The 22,710-nt window shown below is 45.6% G+C and overlaps 1 protein-coding gene across 1 annotated transcript in view; it reads left to right on the top strand.

The window, feature by feature from the left end:
• The window catches only part of LOC120063162 (voltage-dependent L-type calcium channel subunit alpha-1D-like), a 101,353-nt gene extending 82,560 nt beyond the window's left edge, over window positions 1-18,793 (top strand). The window contains exons 32-47 of the mRNA XM_039013365.1: window positions 92-183; window positions 552-711; window positions 1,074-1,201; window positions 1,575-1,671; window positions 1,971-2,073; window positions 2,165-2,266; window positions 5,946-6,079; window positions 9,242-9,358; window positions 9,961-10,367; window positions 11,235-11,258; window positions 12,766-12,891; window positions 13,122-13,261; window positions 13,536-13,642; window positions 16,850-16,995; window positions 17,373-17,526; window positions 17,920-18,793. Of these exons, the coding sequence (XP_038869293.1) occupies window positions 92-183; window positions 552-711; window positions 1,074-1,201; window positions 1,575-1,671; window positions 1,971-2,073; window positions 2,165-2,266; window positions 5,946-6,079; window positions 9,242-9,358; window positions 9,961-10,367; window positions 11,235-11,258; window positions 12,766-12,891; window positions 13,122-13,261; window positions 13,536-13,642; window positions 16,850-16,995; window positions 17,373-17,526; window positions 17,920-18,225 (2,343 nt within the window). The 3' untranslated portion in view covers window positions 18,226-18,793. The remainder of the gene's footprint in view (window positions 1-91; window positions 184-551; window positions 712-1,073; window positions 1,202-1,574; window positions 1,672-1,970; window positions 2,074-2,164; window positions 2,267-5,945; window positions 6,080-9,241; window positions 9,359-9,960; window positions 10,368-11,234; window positions 11,259-12,765; window positions 12,892-13,121; window positions 13,262-13,535; window positions 13,643-16,849; window positions 16,996-17,372; window positions 17,527-17,919) is intronic.
• Window positions 18,794-22,710: the final 3,917 nt, after the last annotated feature.

Raw genomic sequence — 22,710 nt, 5'->3', positions numbered from 1 at the left:
TTCCATTGCATGCCCTTCTGAACGCAGCCCTATTCCTCACGCAGTATGAAAACGAACCCTTGTCCTTGTCTATCTATACTGTTTGTTTCAGGTGTTTGGGAAGATAGCCATGGTGGACGGCACCCACATCAACCGGAACAACAACTTCCAGACCTTCCCTCAGGCCGTGTTGCTGCTCTTCAGGTCTGTGGCGGTCGGGGGGGGGGGGGGGGGGGGGGGGGGTTACAGGGTCAGAGTTCACGCAGACGTTGTAGGTCGGATATGTAGCGATTAGAACATGTCCAGCTAAAGGTAAAAGAGAATCTGCAATCAATGTACTTTATTAACAACATTTTGGTCTTTAGGCCTTCATCAGGAGATGTGGTTGTGCAAAGGTTATGGATGGGTTGTGGATAGGTTACGGTTATGCTGACTCATTCGACGTGACGAGTCACGTTTTTGTCCCAGGTGTAGCGCGGCGCGAGGAGATACGTCGATGACGTAACATGCTTGGGAGTAGGTTGCCTTGAAGGTTACGCTGAGGTATCTGACGAGTCATGTTTCTGTCCCAGGTGTGCCACGGGCGAGGCGTGGCAGGAGATCATGTTGTCGTGTATTTCGGGAAAGCTGTGTGACCCAGAGTCGGACTACAACCCTGGGGAGGAGATGACCTGTGGCGCCAGCTTCGCCTACATCTACTTCATCAGCTTCTACATGCTCTGTGCCTTCCTGGTGCATAAATACACTTATACACACAGCGTATACTTTATACACACGTATACACACAGCATATACTTTATACACACGTATACACACAGCATATACTCTATACACACGTATACACACAGCATATACTTTATACACACGTATACACACAGCATATACTCTATACACAAGTATACACACAGCATATACTCTATACACACGTATACACACAGCACACACACACACAAACAGACACGGAATACATATCCACGCAGCATACATACACACACACACACACGTACATTTCCACACGTACGCTCACACAGACTGCGGATGTAGACACAGTCCGTCGCTATCCTGTTCTGATCCTGTTTGTTCTGTTGCGCTAGATTATCAATTTGTTTGTGGCGGTCATCATGGACAACTTTGACTACCTTACTCGCGATTGGTCCATCCTGGGTCCTCACCACTTGGACGAGTTCAAGAGGATCTGGTCTGAGTACGACCCAGAGGCCAAGTAAGTGTGTTGTGTGTGTCTATTTCAGGACTGTTCAATGTCGGTCCCGGAGGGCCGGAACGCTTCTGATTTTCATCCTCTCCTTTTAAGCAGGGACTGTTTTAGACCTGGGACACCAGGTGAGGGCAATTAACTACCAGGTAGACACCAAAACCAGAAGTGTTTCGGCCCTCCAGGACCAGAACTGAACATCCCCGGTGTATTGAGTGGATATATTTGACTGTATTATGTTTGAGATTATGTCTGCCTGTTGCAGTTGTCTGAATGTATGTCTCTCTCTCTCTCTCTCTCTCTCTCTCTCTCTCTCTCTCTCTCTCTCTCTCTCTCTCTCTCTCTCTCTCTCTCTCTCTCTCTCTCTCTCTCTCTGACACAGGGGCAGGATTAAACATCTGGACGTGGTCACTCTGCTCCGACGCATCCAGCCTCCACTGGGCTTCGGCAAACTCTGCCCTCATAGAGTGGCCTGCAAGGTAACCGTCTCTCTGCTATCTCTCTCTCTCTCTTTCTCTCTCTCTGCTATCTCTCTCTCTTTCTCTCTATGCCATCTCTCTCTCTTTCTCTCTTTGCTATCTCTCTCTCTTTCTCTCTATGCCATCTCTCTCTCTTTCTCTCTATGCCATCTCTTTCTCTGCCATCTCTCTCTCTCTCTTTCTCTCTCCGCTATCTCTCTCTCACTTTGTCTCTGTATCTCTTCCTCCCCCTCTAATTGATCTGGCATGTGTTCAACCCTATACACAGCGTACGTATAGTAACCCTCTTTCCCTCTCAGAGACTGGTGGCCATGAACATGCCTCTAAACAGCGACGGCACCGTCATGTTCAATGCGACGCTGTTTGCGTTAGTACGCACCGCCCTGAAGATCAAAACAGACGGTAGGAGACATCCCCCCCCCCCACAACAGCACCAGCTGTTTAGTTTGTGTTGATAGTGATAGGCCGTGTGTGGTGTGTACCCGTGCTGTAGGTAATCTGGAGCAGGCCAACGAGGAGCTGAGAGCCGTCATCAAGAAGATCTGGAAGAGGACCAGCATGAAACTGCTGGATCAAGTGGTGCCCCCTGCTGGTGGTCAGTTATATCACACCCCTCCCCTCCCCCAGGCTGCTACAGCAATACATCTCAGTAGAAATAACATCCCCGGCATTACACACTCACACACACACCTGAGATCCTGGTAGCAATACACACATACACACATTCCAGCGCAACATCACATAATATCACATATTACACACACGTTCCACCTTCCCACTTGCATACATCTACAAGTATGAACTCTCGAATATCAACAATGTCCCTCTCTCACACACAAATAGCCTACACACACTCGCTCACCCTCACAAACACTCTCGAACTCATGATTCCAGCTTGGTCCTGCTGTTTTCTGCTCTCGTGTTCTCCGCAGTGTGTTTTTGATCTGTGTGCATTGTTTATCTCCACTCCTTCCACCTGTTCTGGATACCACTGGAGATTCCAGGGTGACTGTGACTTTGACTGTGACTGTGACTGTGACTGTGCCTGTGACTGTGGCTGTTACTGTGACTGTGACTGTGCGCCAGGCTTTGGGCTTGCATGGCCTCATAGTGGTAGACCACTGACTGTCTCTCAGTGCATGCTGTATCTCTCCTACTAAACTCTCTTTCTCTCCCTCTCTCTCTCCCTCTCCTTATGTCTCTCTCTCTCGCTCCGCTCGAGCTTTTCCAACAGCTTCAGTACCTTCGCTCTATATCTGTGTCTATCAACCCCCCCCCCCCCCCCCCCCCCAAAAAAAAAACGACTGTTAAGAACTTCAGAATATTCTGAAGCAGTTCTGTTTTAGGGTGGTGGCATGGAACTAGTGTTGCCTCTCCTCTCCGATCTCTGTCCCCGACATGCTTGTTTAAAAGTGACCCCTTCTTCAGAATCATTCTCTCTCACGCGCACGCAATACTGCACTGTAAATGCACGCGTTCATATACTCGCAAACATCTTCCGTCTACACCCTTTTCCACGTTGCTCCACGCGCTCGCACACAAATCCACACCAGCGCTAGCCTACTCGCGCGTATGCCTAGCTCTGCTTGCTTGCATGTGCTCAGTAGAGTCGAACTGTGTATTGGGTTGGGTTCCTTAACAGCCCGAATCCCTCTGCTGGAGTGGATCTTAACTGCTTGACTACATTCCTCTGGCTGGCTCTTTCTTTTGCCGTTTCATAGGTCGACATGACAAAAACAGCTTAGGCCTGCCGAGTGCTGAGGCGCCACTACAGCCTGGGGTTCGATCCCAGGCTGGGTCACAGCCAGATGTGACCTGTAGCCCCGTAGGGCAGGCCCTCAATTGGCCCAAGCAGGTTAGGTTTGGCCGGGGGTTTTCCTTGGCTCGTCGTGCTCTAGCGGCTCCTTGTGGCGGGCCAGGAGCCCGCAAGCTGACTCCGGTCGTCAGTCAAACGGTGTTTCCTCCGAGGCATTGGCACGGCTGACTTGCAGGTTGATTGAGCAGTGTGTTAAGAAGCAGTGTAGGCTTGGCGGGTCATGTTTCGGATGACTCGTGTTTGGACCTTAGCCTCTCCAGAGCCCATTGGAAAGTTGCTGCGATGAGACAAGGTCGTAGTCACCAATTAGATATCACGAAGTTGGGGTAAAAATTGGGTAAAATTACAACAACAACAAAAAATAGCTTAGAGCGTTAACTCTGTCTAAATGACATGCCATAATCTCATAATAGTCCCTACAAATGTGTGCTATTTAAACCTGCAGTCTTTGAAAGGATCTTAGAGGTTTGAACCAATGGGCTGTAAGGGTCCTGTACCTCTGACCCTGCCTGTGGCCTCTCTCTCCTCTGGCTGCCTACCTAGATTGGACAGGAGATTATTGATACAAGTGATAGTTCAGAAGTGGCCAGGAGGCCCAATAGAGATCCTATAATTCAAAGGGATTATGGGATCTCTATGGGATGCCCAGAACCGAACTAGTATCGAACCATAGTTCAGCTACGGTTTTGGGATTAGTTCTATTTGAGGTGTACCTGTGAGGTATACCGGTTCTGTTTTAGGGTGGTGGCATGGAACTTGTGTTGCCTCTTCTAACCAAGCTATGTCCCCAGGACTGAAAGACGTAGTTGAGGATCTAGATTACATTATTGAGTTATTATTGAGGGATTGTGGTCTTTGACCTACAGAGAGGATTGGCCATCCATGTGATGCATCTTGAGGTATGGTATATACACCATCCAGATGGGTGTGCTTTTTATGACAGAATGTTAAAATTAGGTGAAACCAAAAGTTTTTTTTTTTACCAAGTTACACTTCCCAAAGGCACCAAATTGGTGGAATGACAGCTAATATGACATACAATGCCTTCAGGAAGTATTCACACCTTGACTTTTTCCACGTTTTGTTGTTACAGCCTGAATTTAACATGGATTCAATTTAGATGGTGTGTCACTGGCCCACACACAATTATGTTTTTAGAAATGTTTACAAAATAAGGAAAAATGAAAAGCTGAAATAAGTTCAGGAGTCAAAATGCTTAACAAGTCACATAATAATTTGCATGGACTCTGTGTGCAATAATAGTGTTCAACATGATTTTTGAATGACTACCTCATCTCTGTACCCTGCAAATACAATTATCTGTAAGGTCCTTCAGTCAAGCAGTGAATTTCCAATACAGATTCAACCACAAAGACCAGGGAGGTTTTCCAATGCCTTGCAAAGAAGGGCCCCTATTGGTAGATGGGTAAAAAAAAAGCAGACATTGAATATCCCTTTGAGCATGGTGAAGTTGGATGGTGTATCAATAGACCCAGTCACTGCAAAGATACAGGTGTCCTGCTTAACTCAGTTGCCGGAGAGGAAGGAAACTACTCAGAGATTTCACCATGAGACCAATGGTGACTTTAAAACAGTTACAGAGTTGAATGACTGTGATTGGAGAAAACAGGATGGATCAACAACATTGGAGTTGCTCCACAATACTAACCTAATCGACAGAGTAAAAAGAAGGAAGCCTGTACAGAACATAAATATTCCAAAACATGCGTCCTGTTTGCAAAAAGGCACTAAAGTAAAACTACAAAAATGTGGCAAAGCAATCAACTTTATGTCCTGAATACAAAGTGTTATGTTTGGGGCAAATCCAACACAACACATCACTAAGTACCACTCTTCATAGCATGGTGGTGGCTGCATCATGTTGTGGGTATCCTTGTCATCGGCAAGAACTAGGGATTTTTTTTAGGATAAAAAGAAATGGAATAGAGCTAAGCACAGGCAAAATCCTAGAGGAAAACCTGGTTCAGTCTGCTTTCCAACAGGCACTGGGAGACAAATTCATATTTCAGCAGGACAATAACCTAAAACACAAGGCCAAATATAAACTGGAGTTGCTTACCAAGATGACATTGATTGTTTCCAAGTGGCCTAGTTACAGTTTTGACTTAAATTGGCTTGAAAATCTATGGCAAAACTTGAAAATGGCTGTCTAGCACTGATCAACAACCAACTTTTAGAAGAATACTTCCTGAAGGCACTGTGCCAGTTTATTTACCGGTGCAGTATAGCGCATGACAGTCCAATACAGTATAGTGATCTAAAGAATATAGTGCCTCATCATAGGGTTATTATAGGTTATCCTTTTGGTTAGGGTCCGGTTTTTGAGGGGTATGGTCAGGGAGTTGGCGCAGGGACATGGGCAGGCTCAATCTCCCAGGATGCTGTGCAGTGACCTGCTGTCTGACACAGGAAGCGTTTGTGTGGTCTGTTCACCTAGATGATGAGGTAACCGTGGGGAAGTTCTATGCCACCTTCCTGATACAGGACTACTTTAGGAAATTCAAGAAACGTAAAGAGGAGGGCCTGGTGGGGGTGCACGCCTCCCAGAACAACACAGCCATCGCTCTACAGGTGAGTATTGGGGTGTGTGTTGGTATGTCTGTCTGTCTGTCTGTCTGTCTGTCTGTCTGTCTGTCTGTCTGTCTGTCTGTCTGTCTGTCTGTCTGTCTCTGTCTGTCTCTGTCTGTCTCTGTCTGTCTCTGTCTGTCTCTGTCTGTCTGTCTGTCTGTCTGTCTGTCTGTCTGTCTGTCTGTCTGTCTGTCTGTCTGTCTGTCTGTGTCTGTGTGTGTCTGTCTGTCTGTGTGTCTGTCTGTCTGTCTGTCTGTGTCTGTCTGTCTGTGTGTGTGCGAGAGAGACTGTGGGACTGTGCATGTACGTGTGCTAGGGCTGCGACGGTAATTTAATAACCATGTAACTGATGGTTATGGATGAAGACTGCCATGAAAATAAAACTTCAAAACCGTTTTAATAGGCCTACATTCATTTCTTTTTTTTAAATAGATTTTAACTTTGATTAACTTTATTTTCATGTAGATAAACTTTACCTAATAGCGGGAGTGTTTACTAATGATTATAAGCAATTGTTTTGCAAACTTAGTCTGTCTATTAAACTGTCTACATCTCTTTCCAACTGTCGTTTGATGGTCAACCAGCTGTCGTTTGATGGTCAACCAGCTAAACCAGCTAATCCACTAAATGACCGGGGGATTAGAAGCTTTATAGGCTACGTCTTCTTTTACAAAAAAGGTTGGATGTGTCTGACTATTCGTGAATTATTCAACAGCGGTCGATAAGGTTGTTCTGTCTCAGGCCTATAATGCGCTAATGTTCTGTCAAATGGACAATGCGCCAATCCAACCTGGCATGGTGTAATTTGATATGGAATCTTTTCTTAATTTATAGACTAATCAAAGCTGATAACTAGGCTATGGACATGTTGCTTGTATTTGTTTATAAATGAGTGATTGTCAATTTCATCCTTATACAATCGCATAGCTGTCTCTCTCCCCTTCACACTTTCGTTGACAATTCATTATCTTATAGTCGACATTTGGAAAGCCTAAAGTAGGCCTAGGTTTTGTTTTAAGGAAAGGAGAAATATTTGCTCTTGTGTCTGACATATGCAGGTGGCTTTGATTGACGGGTCCTTTTTACTGGGGTGTGCCGTGTGTGAGTTCACTGATTCGCTCTAAATGACTACAGTATATGTCCATTCAGAAAGATTCCTAACGTAGCCTGTCTGGACTCTATCTCTTTAAAAATAATCAAACACACCTGTCATGATTTAATCTTGTAAAATGCCTATTTTCAGTAAAGGCCATTTCTCAACAAGTCCGTTATTTTTGTCTGAATAATTAGGAAGTTAAAAAACAAAGGAAATGTCTTGTTTATGACGCCGTTCACACCAATTGCGAAATATCGTCCTGTCAGAACACGTTAATTATTTATTATTTATTTATTTATCGATTTTAGCTTCTTTTCGCATGCGATTCAGCAAGCAAATAGGCACCGGCCTATTAGTTTTAAAAAACTGCTCCGAATAAGTTGCTGTTATAATGCTGTTCATCGTTCTTAGTGTTTTGTACACTCGGTGTATATCCTACTTAAAACTTTCCTCGTAAATGTATATGTTTGGCTACATTGATTTAGCATCATCCTATAATGTAGACTATTTTTTCATATCCTACGTAAAGGATTTGAATCTAAGGCAAGGTTTTTATTACGGTTTTGAGAAAGGACAAATGTGATTTGCTTATGTTTCTTGAGTAAGATGCGCTGCAGTGCAGGCGGCTTTGATTGATGAGTCCTTTTAGGTGGGTGGGTGTGCCATTCGGAAAGTTACCTAAAATAGGCCTAGCCTGTCTGGACTTTATCGCCCCAATCAGAAAAAACTGTGTCTTGTTGCAGGGTCAGTAAATGTGCGAGGCATGAGGACAGGTGCCAGTTTTGCGTTTCCTCCCGTATTAAATGGGGCGCAACCGAATTGAACGCCGGCTACTGTAGCCAAGCTCCTTTCATGATTCATCCTATAGGATGCGTAGCCTATATTCTAACATTTTCGAATATTATTTTTCCAGTACTATTTTTCTCTCATTACTGCATCCTCTATAACCAATTTGAACAACATATCGCCACGGAGAATAACCGCTGCGGCGTTGGTGACGTTCTGCGAATTGTTCAGAAAAGTAGAGGGGACTCCCCACCCCAACGGTTACGTCAGGTAACCTGGCCAATTACGTAACCCCAAAATTCCAAGACGTTCACAGCCCTAGTGCGTGCGTGCATGTGTGAGCGATTGGGTCAACATGACTGTTGAGAATATATGTGTGACGAAACGTGTGTGAGAATCTGCATGCATTTTTTGAGTGCGTGGCATACCACCAAGTGTGCTAATTTTGTGATTCATGACTCAGCAGGTCATTCATGATCAGAACTATTGGTGTGCACGATGATCCTGTCTATGTGATGACGGACGTGTTTATCAATGTCTGTCTCTTTCGCAGAGGCGTGTGTCTCCGTCTCAGTGTTACCGTTGACAATGTAATGCGTGTATGTCTGGCTTGCATCGCAAATGGTTCCCTATTCACTATATAGTGCACTACGTCTGGTTAAAAGTAGTGCGCTGTGTAGGGAATAGGGTGCCATTTGGGACGCACACGGTCGTCTCCGTCCACTCGTTATATCGTCATCCAGCGTTTTAACATGTATCTCACCCATCAACTCATGAAGGTCACACTCAAAGCAGCTTACTTCTGTTTCCATCACCGTTCGCTTCGAGCCGTGAGGTTTTATCATTCAGGTAGTCCTCTCTATCTAATGTCCCTCATATTCCTAGCTATATTTTGTCCTCATTGAAACGGGTCCTGTAGGAAGTAAACTATAGTATGTGCCTATTGTAACTAGCTTTAGTAGTCCACGTAGACAAAGGTGTATCTGACATTTCCCACTTAACCACACACTCAGGATAATGTCATAGGAGACACACTAACGACAAGGCATATTCAGGGGGAGCACATTTGTTTGTCTCTTATAAATGTTCTCATCTCTCACAGTCTGTCTAGCTTTGTCCAGTATGGGCGTCTGTAGACGTCAGGTTTTGCGTGAGAGCCAGCAAAGGGCAGCTGTGTGTGTGTGTGTGTGTGTGTGTGTGTGTGTGTGTGTGAAGAGCCTCTTTGCCTGAACGAGAACCTTCCTACCAGCCCTTAGCCCCTCCCTCTATTGTCATGGTTACAGGCTGGCCTTCGCACGCTACATGATATTGGGCCCGAAATTCGACGAGCGATATCATGTGACCTGCAAGATGAGGAGCTAGTAGACTTTATTCCAGAGGAGGACGAGGAGATTTATAGGGTAACTTATTCAATTTATCTGCCTGAGGGGGTGTATGGCACGCATATGTATTTTGTCTTGCTGGAATGTGTTGGTTTGGGTAAATGGAATATTGGAATAATGGTAATGGCAGTGTATTATGCCTCACATCAATGTCCTTAATGGAGGTAGATGCACTGTACACGGCACGCACAGATATACACACAGTGGTAATAATGTTATATTTGATTTGTATGGCACTTTCCATTTACCGAGCAAAATCACAAAGCTATAAACTCAATTAGTCACCAAGGTGGACTGGACGTACAAGTTGCACGGATCAAACCTGTAGGTGTAGGGACAGGACTATGTACTCTGTTCCTCTCAGAGGAAGTAAACCATTTGCAGTTTTTCTGTTTTTCTTTTTTCAGTTCCAAACAAGGAATTATAGGGCCTTCATCGCGCATATATCACGAACCAGCTTTTGAATTTATTTTCTGCCCATACGATGATTTCTGAAAGGAAAACAAATCACCAACCACAACAAGTCAACCCAGTTTGCACATCACTAGCGTTGTGTATTCATCCTCTGTGTTGAACAGAAAGTAGTCCCTGACCGTTTGACCCTGAGTGTTCCTCCACAGCGCAATGGTGGCCTGTTCGGTAACCACATCAACCATGTGAACGGGGACCACCACCGGCGCTCGTCAGGGCAACAGACCAACGCCACCCAGCGGCCCCTGCAGGTGCAGCCGCCTCCGCACTATGCCCACATGGAGCAGCCGGTGGGGCGTCTCTGCCGGGCCAACGTCATGTCCCACCCGCACCCCAATCACCACCACCACAACTCCTCGTACGGCAAGTCGCCCAAGTCCACCAACGTCAACCTGAACAACGCCAACGTGTCCAGTCTGCCCAACGGAGGAGGACACCACCACCGTTACTATGAGTACACTCCGCCCCCCGCCAACGGTTACCCGGGACACCGCGGTGGCCTCTACTACACCGACTTCGACAAGCCGCCACCTCGCGGCACGCCGCAGGGACAAAGGTGACCACACACTGACCATCAGCTATCTCTTTCTCTGGCCGAGAAATTAAATGGGTGACGCGTCATGTGTTGGGATTGATTAGTTAGAGTAAGAGAAAATGGGGAAACGTCTGTGGCTTGAAGCTTCGTGTAAACTTCAAATGCCACACTATTTAGAAGCTATAATGTCTAACCTTTAAACTCTTCCGTCCCTTGTCAATTCACCTGAGTGACTCTCGTAGTCCCTCGTAGTCATACAGCTGTCTCAATGTGTATGATGATGTCAACACTATGGGTTTTTGTACAATATAACAAACCTGGGATATAAGTTCGCATGGAGAGTTAGCATGCAGCTACCATTAGCCATAAGGCCATTCTGTGTACCTATCATTAAAGATTTGCCAAAGGCAGGACCTAGCCTCTCCTTATCAGACCTTTCCCTTGTCGCTGACCTATAGCACATACCCTCTCAGACCCTCCCTTAAACTGACCAATCACATGCTTATCAGCATCCTCATTCCATATAACTGACCAACAGCACACTTCATATTTATTCAGGTAACCCATCCCACAATCAGTCAATACATCTCTCTGGAGCACCCCAGGGTTGGTTTGAAAGTCCATTTCAATTCTTAGGAATTCAGGAAATGATTTCCTGAACTGCCTGTAATTGAAATGAAACTGCCCCCCCAACATTGGTACAAACGTCACCCCTCTGTCTTCTTTCTTCACTTATACATATATAGGAATGCATGTATATGCTTCATATACTGTAGGATAAATATATGCCACTCATGGGGTCCCTTTTCCCTCTGTTCTCTCCTCCCTTTCTCCCTACCTAACCAAAATGCTTTCTCTCAACCATCTCTCTGCTTTCTTGGACAAAAGGCGCTACTATGAGACCTATGTTAGGTATGTTACTTTCCTAGGTATGTTTAGAGCAGTATGTGTCCGCCACAACAAGGGGTTACTTTTCATTTGAATTATGTTTTATGAGGCCAGTAAGTGACTAACTGCATCCCTATTAGGGTTGCAAAATTCCGGTAACTTTCCCACAATTCCCAGGTTTTCCAGAAATCCGGATTCTGGGAATCCTCCAATCAGGATTTCCGGAAAAACTGGGAGTTTTGGGAAAATTACTGGGAATTTTGCAACCCTAATCCCTGCTAAATTAGTGCTGGCCAGTCATCCCATCTCCCTGTTTCTGCACCACCACCTATCTGTGGAGTAGTATCCCTTGTCCTAGTAGTCTGATGTTTAATGAAGAGAAGGGAAAGGCCTGATTGGCCAGCACACTGCCTAGCGCCTAGACCAATCTTGCTGTATGCATGTGTCTGCTAGGAAGGAGGGCACTGCTTAGAGAGGTGAAGTGAAGTGCTTTTGCCTTGAAGGAGGAACTTGGGTGCTCAAACCACATGGATATGAATGGAAACTTACCTTGCTCCCCTTAAACCCTGACTACTTCCTGAGGCCAGCAACGACCAGGCGCTCTATAGAAGGCCCTCAGAAATGTCTTTCATTAAAGGGATTGTTCACCCAAATTACAAAATTAAATATTGCTTTTCCTTATCCTGCAAGCACTTTGAAAAAAAAGGTGCTATCTAGAACCAAAATGTGCTCTTCGGCTGTCCCCATGGGAGAACCCTTTGAATAACCCTTTTTTGGTTCCAGGTAGAACCCTTTTGGGTTCTATGTAGAACCCTTTCCACAGAGGGTTCTACATTGAACCCAAAAGAGTTCTACCTGGAACCAAAAAGAGTTCTATCTGGAGCCTTAAAGGGTTCTCCTATGGGGACAGCTGAATAACCCTTTTGGAACCCTTTTTTTCTAAGTGTACGGACAAAACCAGAACATGGATTGTTGTTTTCCCTTGTCCATAGACTGCTTGCAGGGTAAATAAACCAATAGGTCATTTTGTAATTTGGGTGAGCTATCCCACGGCTGAGATGGGGGACGATGATAAGGGTACGCAAGTTTTGATACGTCTGATTGAAGACTTCTCAAACAATCGTATTACAGGCAACTGTGGTTTTCCTTTGAGCGACAAAAATAAGTGTTAAGTGAACGTTGAGTGCTGCTCTTTGGTACTGTATGCATCGTCCGCTGGTCTACTACAGCTTCTACTGTCCCTGTTGTCTTGATGAGGCTGTGGTGGTGGGTGGATGAGGAGGACGCTAGTTCTGTTGCATCGCTGCCCCCTGGAGGCTGGAGGTTTGCGTCTGCATGACAGTGCATGGCCCTGTTCCCCCACAACTCCCGCAGTAAAGGGAGGATCGCTCATAGTAATGGCTGGAAACGGTACCATTCTATTCATTCCATTCCAATGAGCCTGTCCTCCGATTTTAAAGTGACACCAGCCTCCACTGCCCACCACCCCCCTCTGATCTCTGAACCCTGACCCCTCACCCCCTCCCACCAGGTCCCACCGGGGAGACGCCCGCCTTCCCACCATCCGGCGGGAGGAGTTTGAGGATGACAGGTACTCGGGAGAGTACTACAGCGGGGAGGAGTTCTACGAGGACGACAGCATGTTGTCAGGAGACAGGTAAAGTAACCTGACACTCCACCCTTACAACCTCAGAGAAATAAATGTATCCTATATATTGTATATACCGTACCTCACCATGTGTTCCTTTCTGCTAGAGCAGGGGGTCTCAAACTAGCGGCCACCGAGCCAGATGCGGCCCCCGAGCATATTAAAATGGAATTCAAGCTGCTAGTTCACCTCCCAACACCCTATCCTTCCAGGAGGTCCTATATGGAACACGTGGACAGGTACCAGAACAGTGACACGGAGTACGAGACGCCGAGAGGCTACCATCACCCCAACAGTTACTACAACGACGACGAGCAACCCCTCTACCAAGACGGAAGGAGGTCGCCTAAGAGACGGATGCTTCCTGCCACGCCCCAAGGTAACATCCCTTCTCTCTGTCCAGCATGCTTCTGAAGCTTGTCTACAAATAAACTGATACTAAGGTCAGATAGAAGCTAATCTTCGACAGCTATTCACACACTGTTTTTTAAACTGACTTGGTTTTCTCCAATTTTAAAGAGCCCTTCATGACAGTGTTTTGTTTGTGAATGTGTGTTGATGCCCTTCAGTTGCATGTAGTCGTTGTTTCCTGCATGAGTAGTTTAGTTTCACTAGTTTCACCCCCCTGTCCTGTCTGCCCGTCACTCGTCCAGGTCACAGGAGGCCCTCCTTCAACTTTGAGTGTCTGAGAAGGCAAGGCAGTCAGGACGAGCTGCCACACCAACGCACTGCTCTACCACTGCACCTAATGCAGCACCAGGTAACACACACACACACACACACACACACACACACACACACATTGCTCGACCACTGCACCAAATGCAGCACCAGATCTCTCACACACACACACACACACACACACACACACACACACACACACACACTGCTCTACCACTGCATGGGATGCACCAGCAGGTAACACACACCCCAGTGGACAGCTCTGCATCTGCAGCATCATATAGCACACACACTACCAGTGCTCCATGTTGCATGAATTGATTTACCAGTGCAGTGCTCTACCAGTGCTTTTAGACCAGTGTGTGTTAGACCAGTGTGTGTTAGACCAGTGTGTGTGTTAGACCAGTGTGTGTGTGTGTTAGACCAGTGTGTGTGTGTGTGTTAGACCAGTGTGTGTGTGTGTTAAACCAGTGTGTGTGTGTGTTAGACCAGTGTGTGTGTGTTAGACCAGTGTGTGTGTGTTAGACCAGTGTGTGTGTGTTAGACCAGTGTGTGTGTTAGACCAGTGTGTGTGTTAGAACAGTGTGTGTGTTAGACCAGTGTGTGTGTGTGTTAGACCAGTGTGTGTGTGTGTGTGTGTTAGACCAGTGTGTGTGTGTTGTCAGACCAGTGTGTGTGTGTTAGAACAGTGTGTGTTGTCAGACCAGTGTGTGTGTGTGTGTGTGTTAGACCAGTGTGTGTTAGACCAGTGTGTGTGTTAGACCAGTGTGTGTGTTAGACCAGTGTGTGTGTTAGACCAGTGTGTGTGTGTTAGACCAGTGTGTGTGTGTGTGTTAGACCAGTGTGTGTGTGTGTTAGACCAGTGTGTGTGTGTTAGACCAGTGTGTGTGTGTGTTAGACCAGTGTGTGTGTGTGTGTTAGACCAGTGTGTGTGTGTGTGTTAGACCAGTGTGTGTGTGTGTGTGTGTGTTAGACCAGTGTGTGTGTGTTAGACCAGTGTGTGTGTTAGAACAGTGTGTGTGTTAGAACAGTGTGTGTGTTAGACCAGTGTGTGTGTGTGTGTGTGTGTTAGACCAGTGTGTGTGTGTGTGTGTGTTAGACCAGTGTGTGTGTGTTGTCAGACCGGTGTGTGTGTGTTGTCAGACCGGTGTGTGTGTGTTAGAACAGTTTGTGTTGTCAGACCAGTGTGTGTGTGTGTGTGTGTGTGTGTGTGTTAGACCAGTGTGTGTGTGTTAGACCAGTGTGTGTGTGTTAGACCAGTGTGTGTGTGCTAGACCAGTGTGTGTCTGTTAGACCAGTGTGTGTGTGTGTTAGACCAGTGTGCGTGTTAGACCAGTGTGTGTGTGTGTTAGACCAGTGTGTGTGTGTGTGTGTGTTAGACCAGTGTGTGTGTGTTGTCAGACCAGTGTGTGTGTGTTAGAACAGTGTGTGTTGTCAGACCAGTGTGTGTGTGTGTGTGTGTTAGACCAGTGTGTGTTAGACCAGTGTGTGTGTTAGACCAGTGTGTGTGTTAGACCAGTGTGTGTGTTAGACCAGTGTGTGTGTGTTAGACCAGTGTGTGTGTGTGTGTTAGACCAGTGTGTGTGTGTGTTAGACCAGTGTGTGTGTGTTAGACCAGTGTGTGTGTGTGTTAGACCAGTGTGTGTGTGTGTGTTAGACCAGTGTGTGTGTGTGTGTTAGACCAGTGTGTGTGTGTGTGTGTGTGTTAGACCAGTGTGTGTGTGTTAGACCAGTGTGTGTGTTAGAACAGTGTGTGTGTTAGAACAGTGTGTGTGTTAGACCAGTGTGTGTGTGTGTGTGTGTGTTAGACCAGTGTGTGTGTGTGTGTGTGTTAGACCAGTGTGTGTGTGTTGTCAGACCGGTGTGTGTGTGTTGTCAGACCGGTGTGTGTGTGTTAGAACAGTTTGTGTTGTCAGACCAGTGTGTGTGTGTGTGTGTGTGTGTGTGTGTTAGACCAGTGTGTGTGTGTTAGACCAGTGTGTGTGTGTTAGACCAGTGTGTGTGTGCTAGACCAGTGTGTGTCTGTTAGACCAGTGTGTGTGTGTGTTAGACCAGTGTGCGTGTTAGACCAGTGTGTGTACGTTAGAACAGTGTGTGTGTGTTAGAACAGTGTGTGTGTGTGTGTGTTGGAACAGTGTGTGTTGTTAGACCAGTGTGTGTGTGTGTTAGACCAGTGTGTGTGTGTGTGTGTTAGAACAGTGTGTGTGTGTTAGAACAGTGTGTGTGTGTTAGAACAGTGTGTGTGTGTTAGAACAGTGTGTGTTGTTAGAACAGTGTGTGTTGTTAGACCAGTGTGTGTGTGTTAGACCAGTTTGTGTGTGTTAGAACAGTGTGTGTTAGAACAGTGTGTGTTGGTAGACCAGTGTGTGTGTGTTAGACCAGTGTGTGTGTGTGTGTGTGTGTGTTAGACCAGTGTGTGTGTGTGTGTGTGTGTGTGTTAGACTAGTGTATGTGTGTTAGACCAGTGTGTGTGTGTTAGACCTGTGTGTGTGTGTGTGTGTTAGACTAGTGTGTGTGTGTGTGTGTGTGTGTGTGTGTGTGTGTGTGTGTGTGTGTTAGACCAGTGTGTGTGTGTGTGTTAGACCAGTGTGTGTGTGTGTGTGTTAGACCAGTGTGTGTGTGTGTGTTAGACCAGTGTGTGTGTGTGTTAGACCTGTGTGTGTGTGTTAGAACAGTGTGTGTGTGTGTGTGTGTTAGACCAGTGTGTGTGTGTGTGTGTTTTAGAACTTTGTGTGTGTGTGTGTGTGTTTTAGACCAGTGTGTGTGTGTGTGTGTGTGTGTGCTTTAGACCAGTGTGTGTGTGTGTGTTTTAGACCAGTGTGTGTGTGTGTTAGAACAGTTTGTGTGTGTTAGAACAGTGTGTGTTGTTAGACCAGTGTGTGTGTGTTAGTCCAGTGTGTGTGTGTGTGTGTGTGTGTGTGTGTGTGTGTGTGTTGTTAGACCAGTGTGTGTGTTGTTAGACCAGTGTGTGTGTTGTTAGACCAGTGTGTGTGTGTGTGTTAGACCAGTGTGTGTGTGTGTTAGACCGGTGTGTGTGTGTGTGTGTGTTAGACCGGTGTGTGTGTTAGACCAGTGTGTGTGTGTGTTAGACCGGTGTGTGTGTGTGTGTTAGACCGGTGTGTGTGTGTGTGTGTTAGACCAGTGTGTGTTGTTAGACCAGTGTGTGTTGTTAGACCGGTGTGTGTGTTAGACCAGTGTTTGTGTGTTGTTAGACCAGTTTGTGTGTTGTTAGACCAGTGTGTGTGTGTGTGTTAGACCAGTTTGTGTTCCTGACCTCCATCTACAGGTGATGGCTGTAGCAGGGCTGGACTCCAGCAGAGCCCACCATCTCTCCTCCACCCGCTCCTGGACCAATCCCCCCGCCACTCCAGCCAGTAAGGAGCAGTCGCCCTGCTACACGCCCCTCATCCGGGTGGATCACCCCGGACGCAGGTATACAAAAACTCTGCTGTTCTGTCTGTACAACCCCGATGAAGGATACATGCCGACACACATTTTTGTTTTAGTTAATGACAGAAATGTATAGTGTGACTGTAACCTGTGTGTTTTATTCGGAGATCTGTTCTTCTGGCTCTTGGAGGAAGGGTAAGGGTTGATGGGTAATGCTTCAGTCTTGCGTTTGCAGGGGTTGCAGGAGCCACGCTGCATGTCTCACTATTATTATTTTGTCACTAGGACGTTGTCTTGCACTCTGATATTGAACATTGAGTCTTACACTGAGTCACACTGTCCCCTGCTTCCTCCTCCTTATCGTTGGCCCTCCGTTTTCCTCTAAGAGCGTCTGAATCTCCTCTTTTCTTCGGGGAGAGTGGCGTCAGCAGCCAGGTGCCTCTGAGGAAGAGCTCTTGGTACACAGACGACCCAGAGTACTCCCAGGGGATCTATTCCCCCGTCCACCTCCAGGTGGCCCCGGAGTACCACCAGCAGCGCCATCAGAAGAGCGCCACCTCCTTGGTGGAGGCGGTGAGTCCAGGGCAGGGTAGAGGAGGGTGGGTTGGTGCCCTTTAGGCTTGAACCAGTGGATAAAGGGTACGGTACCGGGGATGGAGTCATGTAAAATGTAAAATGTCAATTCGTTCAAGTCAGGAAGTGAACTTGTAATGAAAATGTAATTGCTAGAAATTGAATGCGATTGACCTTAGTGTAGGGAAATGTGCTCTGAGATGATATATGGAAGTCATTAGTAGGCTACCACGTTAGTGAGTACAGTGTATTACAGCTAGCCAGGTGTGGATGGTTTGAACACTCAAACTCATTACGTTTCAGATACGCAAACAGGCTTTTTATCGCTATTAACAGTAACTTTAATAACCCGCGTAAACACAATGTGGTCTGTTTTCTCCTGTCGCCGGGCAGGTGTTGATATCAGAGGGTCTCGGGAGATACGCCATGGATCCAAAGTTTGTGGCCGCCACCAAGCACGAGATAGCGGACGCGTGCGAGATGACCATCGACGAGATGGAGAGCGCGGCCAGCCACCTGCTGAGCGCTGGCGTGGTGCCGGCGGTTAACGGGGTCAACGTGTACCCCGTCATGAGCGAGCGGGACTACGACCTTCAAGACGCCACGGCCCGTTATAGTGACGAGGAGCCGGAGGTGGAGCTTAGAGTGGTGTACGAGGAGGACCTGGCAGGCGAGATGATCTGCATCACCACTTTATAGCATCGGCTGGAGAATAAACGACTAGAAGTGAACTGCTCGCTGTATGTACTCTACTTAATATAGACTACAGCACCGACAGTGGAAAACCCAATGAGAAATGCATCTATTGGCTTACGACCAAAAGAAGTGCCTTTTACATGGAAGAGAAAGGTACCTATGAGGAGAGAGAGAGAGAGAGAGAGAGAGAGAGACACTGGCCCCGCCCACTTATTCTGTCACTCGCCCTCTGCCAGCCAGGGCATTCACGTCAACGTCTGTCAATCACAGGGCCAGGAACCAATCCTGGTGCCAGGAAACGATGTTAGTTCCGCCCTCCCAGACCGGCACTACTGGCACATGGTGGACCATGCCCGTAGGTCATAGGTCACGGTCTGGAGGTGACAGAGGCTCATCAACGAGCCAGTCGCAGACTGAGGGCGTGGAGTGTCAGTGGAGGGGATGGACCTATTGGCAGAGGCGTGAGGTACCGGGCCGGGTCGTTAAGGGTGTTGACAATCAGATGAAAGATGTCATTCCCTCTGTCACTTTATTAAGGTTTTGGCATATCATGCAAGTTTTCAATGCAAGCATAGGAAGGCATATTCCCCCCCCCCCCCCCCCCCTTAGATGTTTTAGTATAAGATTAACCAGTTTAAGTATGCAGGAGATATCAGTCACATTTATAGCATCATCAAACCAGAATTATTCACTGAGTGGTTCAAGCCCTGAATGCTGATTGGCTGACAGCCTTGGTATATCAGACCATATGCCACGGGTATGACGAAACATGTATTTTTGCTGCTCTAATTACATTGGTAACCAGTTTATAATAGCAATAAGGCACCTCGGGGTTTGTGGTATATGGCCAATATACCACGGCTAAGGGCTGTATGCAGGCGTTGAATCGTGCATAAGAACAACCCTTAGCTGTGGTATATTGGCCATATACCACACCCCCTCGTGCCTTATTGCTTAAATATACACTTCTGAGGTGACTACTAGCATTTGGGATAAATGCACTAGCAGGCAGGTTGTTTATAGTTTTAGAATAGCCTGAGAATTAATATTTCATAGTAGATACACTGTAAATGAACTGTATTATATTAAAAAGAATAATAATAATTGTAAAGAGATGTTCTATATTTTGTAATGATGTACCATTTCAAAAGAAGGTCAGCAATACACGCCGTGATGAATCCTATTATGCTACCAGGAGAGAAGAGTCGCTGGTGTTATTGTTTTATTCGGTACAATATTCTGAGATGAATTGCCCTTTCTCTTTGTTGTTGCTCATATGCATCGTTGGCTTGTCTGTGAAACCGTGTGGTTCTCGGAGTAACGACACAGCTGCACAGGAAATGCAAATTATTATTATTATTGTTTTTTTTAACTTGTTTTATGAGCGAGAGTAAGAACACTTTGTGCGTCACCCCAACCACACCAGTACCAGTACCACAGCGTTAAGTCCCCCTTTACTAAGAGCATCTTTGTTGGACTTGAAGTTAGCTAGGCTTCAAGAGATAAACATGATAATGATAAATGATAATCATGATAATGATAAACATTTGTGTTTGCGTATGTTGTGCAGGTGCACAGTACAGGAAGGTCAAACTCTTAGTGCGTCGACAACGCTGCTTCATTCACCCATTTTGAAATTCGTTCGACAACTTCATTCGTTTCACCTATCCCAACGGACATGCCTTGTGCCGCTGAAAGAAAGCGATATGATCGAAGAAGTGAGACGAACGGGAATCTCTGTCGTTCTCAATGCTTGTATTGGGATTTTTCCTCACGATATGATGCATGTCAGTAAATTCCACCGACCCTTTCAAGCTGAATCTTCCTAATCACTTGGCCTTCATGTTGCTGTTGCTGTGTGAGGCTTGTGACAGACTGAGCCTGTGTGAGCCAGGATAGACCGGATTGGCATGGTGGCTGACTGGTGAGGCACGTAATTCGTCAGGGATGTTCACAGGACAGATGAGACCATAATGAGGCATCATGGTCTAGGTGGGTCCACAGTCTCTGCCATTGTTCTCTTTTTCTGTTGTGTTGTCGTGTCTTATTGAGTCTGATGTGTTTAAGCTGGAGAGAGGGTAAGCAATACTAAACCCCGCTCTCTCGGCGTCTCTCTCTCCGGCTTCTCTCTGCATACACTATACCTCGTGGTGGTCCAGCACCGTCTGGGGAAAACATATCAGCCTCCCTCGCAACCAACCAGTCTCTTTCCCACAGCGAGCTTCTCCTTCCAATGAGAAGGGAGCGTTTGTACCACGGCTCGTTTTTACGAGATAACTCCACTCTTGTTGCTCTCGACGAAAGTTGAACATTGATGGACCACAAAATTACTTTACACAAACAGACAAAATACAGACGACAAAAAGGATCGAGCTTTTTCCAGGCGCTGCCCTGGAGATTTTGAATAAGCGCAGATGATGGGTAGGTGATGAGACGTGGGATCTGTAGTTCACGAGTGGTTGATGTGTAGTTCATGAGTTCGCAATGCGTTCTCAGTCAACTGCCGTGAAAATGTAGGTTTTCCACTTTGTGTGCACATTGAAAGGGCTCTTTGAATCGTTTGTGAGTAAAAAAAAATAAAAAAAGTGTGTTCTGGTGTTTTTGTTGATAACTATCTTGTGAAAGAACCAATGCAAATTCCAGGCACATTGTACTATTCGTAGCAATTACTGATAAACTGAAAATATGCATTGTTTTGTAAACACTTGTGTTAAGCAAAAGATAAAACCAACTTACTTTTACCTCATGTCAGGGATTCCTGAAAAAAGAAAAGAGAACATGATTTGGTTCTATACCAATGGTATTTAAATATTAGCACATAGCTGTTTGTCTTTGCACAAGTAACTGTATAGTACCAATGTTTCTCATTTTTCTATACAAATGTTTGTGTATTAAGGTGAGACAATTTTGTACTTTTTTGTGACTGTGTGTATGGTTTAGTGAAATCTATATTTGTCATTTACACCTCACCTTACATTGCTGGGACAGAAATATGAAAGAAAAAAATCAAACATTTTCAAGGTGCACTGTTCCTCTGTTTGCGGGTTAAAAATGGTAATATACCTGTTTACAGAGAAAGACTTGTTGATTTAAGCATTTTGAATCGTTTTCATTCTATTATTATAATTATTATGATTACTCTTACTACTATTACTGTTATTAAATATGTATTCAAATAGAAGAGATCATGTTAAGTATGTACAAATGTATGGAGAGACCCATAGTAATGTTCTCTACTTGAAAGTCCCAAAACTTTGCTCTGTAAGGTTTTTATTCAGTAAAACATGATTTATCTTAGTAGCAAATGCATTATTTTGACCCTCTAGGTTTTGTATTAACACATTTTTTGTATTTTCCCATTTTATTTTGGCCTTGAATTCATTTGAATCGATAATATTTTATTTTCTAATGATTATTACTGAATAAACTTACGCTGAAATTCTGCTGCTGTCCTTTATCGGTGCTTGGTTTGAGAAATCATACATCTGAATGTATTGTGTACCATTTTCATCGTCTTTTACATTTACCATAAAGTAACAATGCATTCTACAGTTGACATACATTCTGCAACCTCCTATAGACAAAATACCAGGGTTGTGGTCAATTTGAATAGAATGCAGTCAATTCTGTCTCTCACACCCCATTCTGAATGTAGTATTGAAATCAAACTCTGTACATTTGTTTGATTATGATAAAGGTATGACGGTCATATAAATCACCTTATTAAGGTATGATTAAGTCTTCCAAATTAGGTATATTTCTTATTTTTTAAGGTCAGAGAACATATAAGTGACACTTATTGGTGCTGCTGGTGCAATCAATGGTTGGATGTATCTGTATCTCTGTATGTGTTAAGCTGGGGGAGACTGTTGTTGATGGTTGCCATGGTGCCTTTGGTGGTCTGCATCGCTGACCCACCCTCAGAAGCCACACAGCAGGGGTATCTCCAAAACTAGACAAGACACAACACCGTCATCCCCGACTGTTACTGTCATGCATTTAGTTGTGTATCAAATGGCTTCAACGTTTATTCAACGTTTATAACACAGTTGTGCATGTTGAACAGCAGCTATTCAGTGGGGGAAATATGAATGAGACTAGGTAGCAGTGAGCCACTGCCCTCACTTGTGCTACCAGAGGACATCAGCCTTCTTCTCACCGTACCTTCTCCGCTATGCAATCCGGTTTCCGAGCTGGTCACGGGTGCACATCAACCACACTCCAGGTCCTAAACGATACCATAACTACCATCGATTAAAAAACGGTACTGTGCAGCCGTCTTCATCGACCTGGCCAAGGCTTTCGACTCTGTCAATCACCGTATTCTTATCGGCAGACTCAACAGCCTTGGTTTCTCTAATGACTGCCTCGCCTGGTTCACCAACTACTTCTCAGATAGAGTTCAGTGTGTCAAATTGGAGGGCCTGTTGTCCGGACCTCCGGTAGTCTCTATGGGGGTGCCATGGGGTTCAATTGTCTGGCTGACTA

The sequence above is a fragment of the Salvelinus namaycush genome, chromosome 2 (genome assembly GCF_016432855.1).
Source record: "Salvelinus namaycush isolate Seneca chromosome 2, SaNama_1.0, whole genome shotgun sequence".
Classification (NCBI taxonomy): domain Eukaryota; kingdom Metazoa; phylum Chordata; class Actinopteri; order Salmoniformes; family Salmonidae; genus Salvelinus; species Salvelinus namaycush.
This window is presented reverse-complemented; position numbering and strand designations above follow the sequence as displayed.